This window comes from Mercenaria mercenaria, chromosome 16 (assembly GCF_021730395.1).
Source record: "Mercenaria mercenaria strain notata chromosome 16, MADL_Memer_1, whole genome shotgun sequence".
Lineage (NCBI taxonomy): Eukaryota > Metazoa > Mollusca > Bivalvia > Venerida > Veneridae > Mercenaria > Mercenaria mercenaria.
The window spans coordinates 57,437,347-57,450,894 of NC_069376.1; the positions used below are offsets into that span (position 1 = coordinate 57,437,347).

Sequence of the window (13,548 nt, forward strand, 5' to 3'; positions counted from 1 at the left end):
ACACCTGTAAGTGCACACCTGATACAATATTTTGACAAACTTGTGGTAAAGATTTGAGTCAAAATTTTACTATCAGGTACTCACGGTTTAAGGAACTGGCCGAGTGGTTAGAGTCGTTGACTTCAAACCATTTGCCCCTCATCGATGTGGGTTCGAAACCTCATTTGGGGCGTAGAATTCTTCACGTGAGGAAGCCATCCAGCTGGCTTACGGAAGGTCGGTGGTTCTACCCAGGTGCCCGCTCGTGATGAAATAGTGCACGGAGGGGCACCTGGGGTCTTCCTCCACCATTAAAGCTGGAAAGTCGCCATATGACCTAAAATTGTGTCGGTGCGACGTTAAACCTAACAAAATAAATAAATAAATTAAGGAACTGACCTCCAGGTGGTATGACAACAGAACTAAAAGAGAATTGTTTTAGATATTAGAATTTTTTTTATATTTCTTAATAAGGCTTTGTCAGTAACAAACTTAGTTATTGACAGATTATGTGTTATGAACACACAAGAATTAGTTGTTTTAAGTACTTTTTCAACAAGACCTGGGGGTTCAGGTTAGGAGCAGGAAACTACATTCATTTTCTAGTAACAGCTTCGTTCTTATTACTTTGACAAGAATTCGTGGCAAGTGGTTAACACTCTAGCTTGGGACCTTGGCTATATTTTCAGTGGATCTTCAATGTATATCATCATTAATACTAAATTAGCAGCATACATTAAAATTACTTAGTAGATTATTATCCGATTAGCGGATTTTGTGCTGGCTGTATCTTGCATTATATAAGGTACTATACTCTTTTCATGCTGTAGACAAATTTAACAAGCTTTGCAAACAGCTTGGATCCAGACCAGATGCTGATTAAATCGGCATCTGGTAAGGTTTCAAGCTGTTTGCTACTCTGATAATATTTCTTCCCATTTTTTTGGAGCAAAATGGAATAACTTTGCAAAATTAGCAGGCAGCATTTCTAGCAGACGAAAATTTCCAAGCATGCTTAATGTCGAGTCTGAAAGTTGGACTCGATATTCTTCATCACCCTGTTGTGTAGAATAGATACAATTGTAATAACTGATTTATATACAGACATTATTTGTGTCAAGTCATAGCTGATCATCTAGGACAACACACTGTGATATAGGTTTTAAAGATTTTATTCCATAAACATGTGTCAAAATGTAAATTGCAGTCTCGACAATTTCAGTCTTTGCAGACAAGCAATATAACATAACCAAACCATGTAACTAGTCAGTTATGAAAAACATAAAGTGAAACGATTGGAACATGAACAAAACAAACTGCCAAATTGCTTTAAGATTTGTTTCACGTTATTAGCAGTTTTGATCGTTTACATCAGTAGATGTATGTTTATATGAGATTTTCATTTATTTAAATTTTATATCGTAATATACACGTGTCCCATGACTTTAACTGATGGTGGCTCAATACGCCTACAAATGTGATGGAATTCCAAAAAGAATGCTTTTTCCTGGATGGACCACAGGGAGGCACGAACTTTCTTAAGGTACTGCACCCAAACCCCAACTTCTGGCAGTGGCTGCATACCAGATGGAGTCTGCACAATCTGAAATTAGTAAAACAACATGTAAGAAATATTTGTAATGAGAGATAACATCTGAATGTTGTCACACAACTTCTGAAAGTGATTACTGCTTAAGCCAAGGGTCATAGCCAGTATTGCCTCCTCGATCACTTCTCCCGCACAGTCTGAATTAAAAGAAAAACTTGCTATCTTAAGTTGTTTTCTTTGCTTTAGAAGGATATGGTTATGAATTATTGTGCACCATGAACTGACATAGAAATTTCATGCAAAACTTGCCAGGATTGGGCCCCATAAAGTTGGGAGAAGAGTGGGTTGGTGTGTGAGGGGCAGAAGGGGAGATTTTATTGTCTGGAAAATATGAATAAGTCTGTAAATAAGACATGCAATCAAATGTTAAAAGAAAAGTATTAAAATTGCACAATCTGATTGCTGTCTGGTGAGCATAATAGGACCATCATGGTTCTCTTTTTAGCTCATCTGATTTTTTGAAAAAAATGATGAGTTATTGTCATCACTTGAGCGGTTGTCGGCGTCGGCGTCTGCGTCGGCGTTGCCTGGTTAAGTTTTATGTTTAGGTCAGCTTTTCTCCTAAACTATCAAAGCTATTGCTTTGAAACTTGGAATACTTGTTCACCATCATAAGCTGACCCTGTATAGCAAGAAACATACCTCCATCTTGCTTTTTGCAAGAATTATTACCCCTTTTGGACTTAGAAAATCAGTTTTCTTGGTTAAGTTTTATGTTTAGGTCAGCTTTTTTCCTAAACTATCAAAGCTTTTGCTTTGAAACTTGGAATACTTGTTCACCATCATAAGCAGACCCTGTACATCAAGAAACATAACTCCATCTTGCTTTTTGCAAGAATTATTACCCCTTTTGGACTTAGAAAATCAGTTTTCTTGGTTAAGTTTTATGTTTAGGTCAGCTTTTATCCTAAACTATCAAAGCTATTCCTTTAAAACTTGCAACACTTGTTCACCATCATAAGCGACCCTGTACAGCAAGAAACATAACTCCATCCTGCTTTTTGCAAGATTTATGGCCCCTTTTGGACTTAGAAAATATCAGATTTCTTGGTTAAGTTTTATGTTTAGGTCAACTTTTTCTCTTAAACTATCAAAGCTATTGCTTTAAAACTTGCAACTCTTGTTCACCATCATAAGCTGACCCTGTACAGCAACCAACATAACTCCATCCTGCTTTTTGCAATAATTATTGCCCCTTTTGGACTTAGAAAAATCATTTTCTTGGTTGAATATTATGTTTAAGTCAACTTTTCTTATAAACTATCAAAGCTATTGCTTTAAAACTTGCAACAGTTTTTCACCATCATAAGTGGACACTGTACATCAAGAAACATAACTCTCTCCTGCTTTTTGCAAGAGTGATGGCCCTTTTTAGACTTAGAAAATCATGGGTAGGACAATATTTCTATTATACAAAAAAAAATCAGATGAGCGTCAGCACCCGCAAGGTGGTGCTCTTGTTTCATCAGGGTATCATTCGACAGTATTTTCAGTAAATGGTGACTGCTAAAGATCAGGAACCAAGCCTTAACATTCAAAAATGTTTCAACATATGAACAACCTTCAGAAAATAAATATCACAAACTGTGGATCTAACCTGTGACCTCAAAATCATAGGCAGTGGTTAGCTAGCCAACACCTTTTCAAATGAAGGAAAACCATAAATTTAAAAATATAATTATCAAAAAGAACAAAGTAACAAACAATAAATGGTGAAAGGTAAAATAACAGCAGTAAAGTAAATTAATCCTAACCATGCATGCTGGAACTGATTGCTAGGTCTTTGCATAACAGCTTGGAACCAGACCAGAAGCCAAGTTACTCTTCTGGTCAGGTTTGCCTCTCAGTCGATATTTTCTCAAAGTTTTTGATAGAAATTTTAAGTGAAGCAGATGACAATTCAAGCAGACGACTGTTTATCCAGCATGGTGCGGGTTAACTTTCATAAATTAACAAGCAATAACTACTGAAGAGTAAAACATCAACAAGAAAGAATTTGGCAACTGCAACCTGGCACTTACAAAACAAGGTATATTCACTTTTCCACAGCTGGCAATAAGAAAATCACCAATCCTGTACCTAAATAAAAGCAATTTAAACTTTCTAAAATATATTCATGAATGTATTTTCCAAATGTGTCTTCACACTTCCATGTAAAAAGAACTGGAAACCAAAGGGGATACTCATTAAATAAACATTCGTTTTCATACTCTTGTTTGTTTAAATTAGGATTTACGCTGCTTTCAACAATATATTTCCAGTGATATCACGGTGGTCAGCTTATGCACCTTTCCTGGGCAAGATGACCTACATCAAAATTGTGACCTTTGTGACATTTAGTGTCAATAGTTCAATTCTTTATGCAAGACACAGGGTGATCATAAAAGCTCCTCTAGAAAAACAAGGTTTACCTCATAATTGATCTAATGACCTAGTATCATGACAAGTCTCAAAATTGTGACAAATAAACAAAAACCTTGAGACCCAAGCAATAACAATTATTACCAAAGAACTTTAACCTTGAATCATTACGACTAAGCAATCTTCTGAACTAACCCTGGATCTGGGCTTTGCTCAAGCTCTGTTGACTTGCTTGGTTTGGGAACTGGACACTCAATGGGTTCAAAACCTCGTTGTTTCCTGGGTTCAAAAAGTGGTGACTTGTTACGTTCAAGAGCAGGCGACTGTCTATGTTCATGAACTGGTGCGTTACTTGATTTGAGAATCGGTGACTTTATAGGTTCAGTGACTGGCAACACACTAGGGTCAAAATCTGGTGACTTCGACTTGCTTGGTTCAAGAATTGGTGACTTGCTTGGTTCGAGCACTGGTGACTGATTGTATTCAAGATGATTCCCTGGGTTCGGGAGCTTGTGTACCAATGGATCTGACAACTCGTTCTTTGCTGTGTTTGGGTACTGGTGACTGTGCTCAAGAACTGGTGACCTGCTAGGTCTGATAACTGGTGACTCAGTTTGTTCAATACTTGGTGACTCACTGGTGTGAAGAACTGGTGATACCATGGATTTGTGAACTGGTGACTCGTCATGTTCAAAAACTGGCGATTTACTGGATCTGTCAACTGGTGACGCACGCTGTTCAACACCTTGGGAATTACTTTGTCCAAAACCTGGTGGTTCCATGGGTTCAAGAATTGGTGACTTGCTACGTTCGAACACAGGCGAATGTCTAGGTTTATGAACTGGGGAGTCACTAGGTTTGAGAATCGATGCCTTGATAGGTTCGATAACTGGCGGCACGCTGGGGTCAAAAACTGGTGACATTGACTTGCTTGGTTCAATAAGTGTTGACTCTCTGGGTTCGAGAACTGATGACTTATTGAATTCGAGATGTGGCAATTTGCTTTGTTCAAGAACTGGTGACATGCTGGAGTTGAGCACTGGTGACTCTCTAGGACCAAAGACTGGAGTCTCAGTTTTCAACGGTGATGACAGTAAGTCAAGACACTGCGTTAAATTCCACACACTGTCACTAATGGAGGTATCTTCTGCATCCATTAAATCAGAATCAAAAGAAATGTCAATATCTGCATCTGACTTAATGTCAAGTGGCATCAGTGCAACAAAATGATTAACTGAAAAGTCTTTTTCAGGAACAATTTTTCCATGTATGTTTGTCCATATGATATGAACTCTTGGCTCTTTGTCACAATCCTGTTCTTCGAATGGATGAAACACGCGATGCATGTCATTCCTTACTGTGTGACTTCCATAAGTTGGATAAACAGATACAACGGGACGAGACAATATATTGGCAAGGCTAACCAACTGCCACAGTCATATCAACAGACTTGGAGGTGTTGACAAAGTTTCTTGTTTCATAATCTGGGAGTGGACCAAATTTGTTGAAGTCTTCTGACCCTGATTTATTGGTTTTGCATTTCCCCTTGCCAGTCTTCTTTTGTTTCAAAGAGGTACCAGGCTCCATACTCTGTTTGACAAGGCTGTGATATTCCCATTCACCAACATGTGACTCATTGTAACACTTTCCCTCTTCCGCCCCTAAACAAACTTTGCAAAAGCAACTTAAAAACCTACTTTGTACTACTCCCGGCGCAACTCTTCTGACATGGTGGACCTGGCGAGTCCCTTTCAATGTCTTCAAATCTTTTGGTAATTGGCTTCTCTGGACCTCATCCACATAGAAGAAAACTCGCTTCTTGTGTTCACATTTCTCGTTTGTGTGCAGTGTAAGATTTTCATTGCAGAAGTTGTATAATGCTTTGGCGGACTGTATTGTTCCCTTTCTGCTTCTGACGTGAGTTTCCGCTTGTTTCTTAATAAAGCCACCTAACGCATCACAAGGTGATTTACCGTGTCGTGATCAAAAAAAAGCTCTCTCCATTTTATGTGTAATAGTCTCAACTACATGGAAAAAAGGAACTTTTGACTTAAACTGAGCTGCACACCCGTCAGAAAATTGTATCTCTTGTTCAAACTTGACGTGACTTGATATGTGCTCAAACATCAATTTGACTAAAGTACATATCCTATTACGCTACGCATAGGATCTGAAAACGACCTATTCATTGCCTCGTTCTGACGACCCTTTCGCTAGCCAATCAGAGCCTAACTTACAACATCTTGCAAATCTACCTGTAGCCTTGACTTTTGATATTTACAATTGTTATGTCATAATGTATCAGATAGCCGGTTAGCTCAGTCGGTAGGCCACTTGCTTTATAAGCGAGGGGTCCTGGGTTCGAGCCCTGGAATAACTGCACATTTTTCTTACTCTTTGACATTCGAACATGTCGTCTGATTGGATAAAATAAAAATAGCAATACTGGAAATCCAAAATATACATAAGACGAATGTGAATGGGTCGTTCTCAGATCTTCGTTTAGAAGGTCAAGTACTTTAGTCAGATTGCTCAAACATGAGCTTCGAAAAGAGGTTAACTGCCATTGCGTCATGATTCAAATCATCTGAGATGAAAACTGCAGATTCCTGCACAACATCTTCACAGTCTGGACATTTGTAATAAGCGGTCATGGGGAAAACAGATACCTGGCTATAAATTTAGTAAGCTGACACAGTGGTAGTTCTCGGAGAAATCTGCTATGGTAACAACCACATTTTCAGGGACATTCTTTGAAATATCATTGAACTGTTTGTATAGCCACCTGGCGGTAAACAAGTGAAGAGCAAGCATTTCCAAGCACTCAAGCAGTTCATCAGTTAATGCACTCAGGCTTCCTTTTTCTTCAACTAATATCTGACGTTTAACTGATTTACTTGCAGTCCTAACCAAGCCCAGTTTCCATTTTTCCAAGTATGTTCCTTACTATCACGGCTTGAATGAGAGGATTTAGAAAAAGTTTTTAGCTTGCTTGTCCACATTCCTCACATTTTCTTTCAAGACACGATCTTTCACTATTGCCGGTGAGTTTGTCGCACAATGTAATGGCTACTGCATGATACTTGCTTTCTATTTCAAGGTCAATTTTGTGGTATTTCATAGCTTGGTTTATGGAATCAATTTTGAATTGTGCGTTCAAGCAATATTCGCACAAACATGACATAAACTTTAGATGCTTCACAGTCAAAACTTCTTTCGGGCGGAGTTTCCTAAATTGACTTAGACTCACTTTCAAATCTGGATTTTCATTTAGAAAACGTTTGTGAATTTGCTGAATTGTTTCAGTCAAGACCTTTTTCTGATTCAAACTCTTATTGCTGACAGCTTTTTTGGTTGGAAGGGTTACAGATTCATACTGATAACATGTTTGTATATTCTCTACTTTGCTTTCTGAGAAAGCATCAGACCTTTTCAACTGTTCAGTTTCACTATCGTTTTCTAGAGCTGATACTCTTTGCCAGTATTCCCACTTTATACCTAAAGCCCTTCTCATAGAGTGTTCTGCTGTGTATTTTCCAACAAGGTTCCGTGTGAATTGTTGGTACTGTTTTCTCCCTTCTTTGCAATGTTTTTTCTTCAGCTCTTGAAGAGCATGTTTAACTCTCGACACAACTTTGCATTCAATATCTCTTTCAGACCTCTCTTCAGGTGACAGAACAAGCCCCTTTCTCATTAATAACTTCCTCCGTCTTGGGGTTGAATTTTTAACAGCATTTTCGATAGTGTCTGCAAACTTTTCCGCTGTTTTAGGCAAATACCTTCTGTTTTGAACTGGGGTTGAAGGTTCATTTGATTTTGCTTCTTCAAAAAGCTTTCTCCTGGATCTGTTCTTTGCCCGCCTCTTTTCATTCATAGACCTCCTGTCTTCGTCTGTCATATGGCTCCTTTGTTCTTGCTTATTTTTTCTCCAGTAATCCCTTAATTTCATTATTAGCTCGACTATTCATAGAATAGTGAGCTATTGCACTCGCCCATGCGTCGGCGTCGGCGTCGGCGTCTGCGTCCGCGTCCGCGTCCCGATTTTGGTTAAGGTTTTGTATGTAAGCTGGTATCTCAGTAACCACTTGTGGGAATGGATTGAAACTTCACACACTTATTGACTGTGACAAACTGACTTACATTGCACAGGTTCTATAACTCTATTTTGCTTTTTTACAAAATTATGCCCCTTTTTCGACTTAGAAATTTTTGGTTAAGGTTTTGTATGTAAGCTGGTAACTCAGTAACCACTTGTGGGAATGGATTGAAACTTCACACACTTATTCACTGTGATGAACTGATCTACATTGCACAGGTTCCATAACTCTATTTTGCTTTTTACAAAATTATGCCCCTTTTTCGACTTAGAAATTTTTGGTTAAGGTTTTGTATGTAAGCTGGTATCTCAGTAGTTACTAATGGGAATGGATTGAAACTTCACATACTTGTTCACTATCATGATCTGACATGCACTAAGCAAGTCCCATAACTCTACTCTCTTTTAATTCAAAATTATGCCCCTTTTTCGACTTAGCAGTTTTTGGTTAAATTTTTGTATGTAATCTGATATCTCAGTATCCACTAATTGGAATGGATTGAAACTTCACACACTTGTTCACTGTCATGATCTAACATGCACTGTGAAGGTCCCATAACTCTACTTGGCATTTTTACAAAATTATGCCCCTTTGACTTAGCACTTTTTTGTTAAGTTTTTGTATGTAAGCTGGTATCTCAGTATCCACAAATTGGAAAGGATTGAAACTTCACACACTTGTTCACTGTCATGATATGACATGCAGTACAGAGGTTCAATACCTCTACTTTGCATTTTACAAAATTATGCCCCTTTTTCAACTTGTATTCATTCAATTGACAAGGCTGTTGAATAGTCGAGCGTTGCTGTCCTCCGACAGCTCTTGTTTTTTGTCTAGTTGTGGGCTTTTCCACAATACCTTTTTCTTTTTGACGCTGTCTATATGCTCGCATTCTTAGTTTAGTTTTTTCATTGTATATTGTGCTGTTCATCAGTTAATGACTTGCGATACCTTCGCTTGTCTAAACTGTCTTTTCTCTTGAACTCTTCATATCGATTTTTGTCTTGGAAAAGTTTCTTCCTGAATGCTTGATAGCGGTCTTTTTGTGACAGCTTGGTGCGAGCTGTAAACTTCTCTTCTTTCTGCGCAGGTCTGAGGTTAACTCTTAAGGAATACCTAAAATTATCAAAAGAAAACTAGTAATCCATGAGCACCGTCATCTCTTATACATTATATATATATGTTTAATTATGATACACGAGGTATTGAGTACAACTTAACATGCATGTATTATGATAAAAATTAAATTTTAATGTGTGGTCCAAAGTTACAAGGCAGGCAAATTGACAAACAGATGATGCCAAAGTGATCACTATACGCATGATGTCAGCCTGGAACCTGACAAGACCCCGAGTTAATCCATGTTTGGTCTGGTTCCAAGCTGTTTGCAAAGGCTGTAATTTCGGTTCCATCATTGTAAGGGTTATTATATAGTTTTCATTATATATTAATGCATTTTGTTTAACTTATCAAAACCCATATATACCGTGATCTCTGTGACTGGGGCTCATTCATTATGTTACACTGTGATTTCTGTGACTTGGGTTCATTCATCATGTTACACTCTGATGTCTGTGACTTTGATTCATTCGTTCTGTTACACAAATGCACTGTCCTGAAAAAGGAATGAGTATGTTAAACCTTTTGTTTTAGCTAAATAAGTTATATAGCAACAGTGATCATGCGCTTTATCTGAGAGAGCTTACATTTTGTTTGTTCAAACTTTAACTTGAGGGCCTTTGTAATTTATCCACTATAACTTTTGGGTATGTAAGTAATCTAGATCCAAGAGAACTTGATCATTCTGAAATGAAGTGTCCAAGTTGACAGACTGCCATTGCTGCCACGTAATACTTGGCAACATTTCGGATGGCGGACATGCAATGTAAACCCTTTGCATGCTGGTAAAATGGTGACTAGACACTGATTAAATGTGCGTCTGGTCTGATTCCAAGCTGTTTGCAAATGCTGTTAGTTCAGTTTCAGCATTTTAAGGGTTAATATATAGTTCTCATTATACATTTATATATTTTGTTTAACTTATCAAAACCCACGTGATCTCTGTGACTGGGGTTCATTCATCATGTTACACTGATTTCTGTGACTTGGATTCATTCATCATGTTACACTAAATGCAGCGTCCTGAAAAAGAAACGAGTATGTTAAGTCTTTTGTTTTAGCTTTTCATTCCATATCATTTTTGAAAAGTTTGAAAAAAAAATCAATCCATTCATTTTCTAACTTACCGATTGGACAAAAACTGGTGGATTGTAGCAGAAATCGAACTGGGCCTGCAATTTATCATTATGCACCTGTCTATCAAGAATGAATTCAATCCCTTCATCCTTTCTAGAGTTACTTAATTTTATAATTATGCACCTGTCTATTAAAAATGAATTCAATCCATTCATCCTGTCAAGAGTTACTGAAAAGGACAAACATTAAAGTCGTAAAGGAGGCCATGACCACTGGCATTAATTAGTGAAACAAAATCATTCATCTTCCGGCTGTATCTTTTTATCATTTTACTTTGTACCAGAAATGAACTCGATAATAAGCCCTTCCTTTCAAAAGGTAAGAACAGTGGACGGACGGACCAGCCAATATAGGGACTCCAGTATAATTTCTCCGCAAAATTTGTTTACAAATATCAGACAGATCGCTGTAATTATACAAGTCTGAGGTAAGATGCTCATGGTGTAGCTATTATTTATTTTTGACTATAGCCTTGAGAATTTCATTATACATCAGGCTAGCATCGCAATTATTCACAACATCATGAAATACATTTAATGGTGTCAACGTTAGGTCTCAACAGTAAACACTCAACCAGAGTATTGAAATTCTAGTTACATTATATGTATGTGGTTGCAATTGCTGCGAGGCCATTTTGTGTTTTCATAATCTATTTTAAACTAGTTTTGTACACTCCAAATTAAAACACAGAGCACTGTTTAAAGATGTCATGGAGACACCAATTTTGAGACAATTTCCAGAGTCAGTGTTACATCTATAATGCAAATATATAACAATGGCATTTAATAAAACTGAAGCCTTTAATACACTTTCTATCTACAATATCTTCTGCAGGCAATTTTGAAAATAAATACAAAATATTGTTATGCAATTCCATGTACATGCGTTTCAATTTATATTTGAGATGTAATATTGACCCCAATATTTACAATTGACAGTAACATAGACACAAGAAGTTGTGTCATTGTTACATCTGAGTTGTTGGTGATGAAATACTATTTGATGTCGATAAGGTATGTCTACCGAACAAAAATAAGTCAATCAACACTTTCAAAAGGAACCTTAAAAAGATAGAATTTTATTAATTTAAAATTAAGAAAAAATAATACCATTCAGTCTGCATACAAGATGTAACATTGACACCAGTACTTATACTGTTAGAGTAACATGGACACCAATTTTGGAGTCAAGTAACATCATCATAATAATGATATAAAGATGTCCTCTATTTCACATCTTGTTTGCAATAGTCATAAGAGAATGCTTCCAATACCTTGAAAAGTTATGTTCTGTCATTCTGTCAAGGTTTGTACTACAGGGTGGAACAATACTTGTCACTGTCAACTGTGACGTAATGTGGACACCAAATACAAAATAATAGAGTAACAGAGACACAAAATGTAGTGTCAATGTTACATCTTTGTAAAAAATGTTGACTATGTTATGTAGTTTATATGTCATGTAGGCCAAACAAAAATCACAAGGTCGCAACCTTTACAAGGAGTCTTTTAAAGGCATACTTACACTAAATTGACTTTGTTTTAAAAATCAATCAATTCAGTCTGCATATAAGATGTAACATAGACGCCTGTGCCTTCACTTTTAGCGTAACTTGGACACAATTTTCGGCAACCAAGTTACATCATGATAATAATAGTAAAGTGTCTATTTTATAATGCATGTTTAACACTGATGATTTGGGTAAAGCCCCCATATACATTACCAACTTTAGTTTTGTCCTGTTAGAAATTTGGTTTAAGCTATACATAGTAGAAATACCTCTTATTGTGACAATGACGTAATTTGGACACCAAAAGCAACATAAAAGTGTAACAAAGACACTTCATTTTGTGTCAAGTTACATCCTTGTAATATTTATTTGAAAATACAATGGAGATTGTTTGTTAAGCTCTTATACTGACCCTACTGAACTATAATCTCTACAATTAAACCCGTTTCATTGTTATTTTTTGATGACAGTCCCTCAAATAAAATACATGTCAAATTATATCACTGATGTAACAAAGATACGCATGGAATTCATAACATTAGTAGTCAAAGATACGTCTTTTCTCAAATGTGCAAAGCAGCAATAACATCAATAAATGGTAACAATTAGGGTGATAGGTTTTCATAAATCATTCAAGAATATTACGTTTTATCACGTGTATATATCACAATAAATAACAGCAACAACAAGCCGCATGCATTTTGCAAAAAGACGTAACTCGGACAATTATCGATCCCTGTTACACTGGTTTTATTTTGTTTGTACAATTTTTAAAACTCTTTACGAGAATTGTTTTGCATGATGTTTGTTTAATATATGTTTTGTGATGCAGAACTTCTTCTACAGTCGCTAAAAACACTGAATTTCATCGAAAAACTTACGAGTTGCGACGTAACTCAACATAGCGGCAGCATCATTCTTTACACCATGCTCTCCGTAAGCGTATTTCTGCAGTTAACAAATGTGTGCTACGTCATCGAAGTATGTGTGGAACGCTTTTTCCGGTGCGTTTGTTTGTTGCTTCAATCGAGTTAGAATAATGTTCCTGAGACGGCGATTTACAGAAATTCTTGACGTAGCAATGAGGGACGCTAATCGAGTTGTATCAAGACTCCCAAAAATATCGCGAGACTGAATAAACAACTTCAGTCAATTTCATGTTATAACGATTACAATCGATTCAAGCTTCCAAACAGTACCTGTATTGCCAGTCAGTCAATAAACTTTCAGTGATAGTCAATGCAGTCACAGACGTAACATTTTGGACTCCAATAGTTACGTCCGTAAATGGATAATTCATATTATGATAGTTTATTCTGCAAGATTACTTACCACATAAAACAGTGGTAATATAATAGCAGATTCATCTTTTTATGTATATGCACCCACATTTGCATGATTTGCATACTTGGCTATGCATGAAGCCAACTTGATTACAAGCTGCAGAATTTGTGTAAAACAATGTCCATATTTATGGCATAGAATCATTACTGGCAGAATAAGCTGTGGAAAAAAAGTTTTAACACATAATGCAATATTATAATGTTTTACTGCCTGTTTAAATGCCACATGAACATTAGCATATACAACAAGTCAAATAACAGAAAAAACGATTTATTCAAGATATAACTGAAATTCCTGGACAGTGAATTCTGGATCATATGTAATTCTTACAACAAGTACTTGTAAGAGCGACTCTATCGGAAACATTCATTGCTCTCTGATGAAAGTTTCAC

General features: G+C 36.8%; 2 protein-coding genes across 2 annotated transcripts in view; one reads left to right on the forward strand and one right to left on the reverse strand.

The window, feature by feature from the left end:
• Window positions 1–13,548, forward strand: part of LOC123541152 (uncharacterized) — a 68,411-nt gene that overhangs the window by 27,132 nt on the left and 27,731 nt on the right. The gene's annotated exons all lie outside the window — the stretch shown is intronic.
• Window positions 1,387–5,774, reverse strand: LOC123540214 (uncharacterized). The gene is made up of 2 exons (XM_053525962.1): window positions 4,145–5,774; window positions 1,387–1,582 (listed from the first exon to the last, which is right to left on the reverse strand). The coding sequence occupies exons 1-2, from the start codon at window positions 5,293–5,295 to the stop codon at window positions 1,387–1,389; spliced, it is 1,347 nt and encodes a 448-aa protein (XP_053381937.1). The 5' UTR covers window positions 5,296–5,774.

Excerpts from the sequence above, each read along its gene's own strand:
- LOC123540214 (XM_053525962.1), bottom strand. The coding sequence starts at position 5,295 with ATGCATCGCGTGTTTCATCCATTCGAAGAACAGGATTGTGACAAAGAG. Across the intron at positions 1,583-4,144 it reads GAGCAAAGCCCAGATCCAGG|ATTGTGCAGACTCCATCTGG; the intron begins GTTAGTTCAGAA and ends TACTAATTTCAG.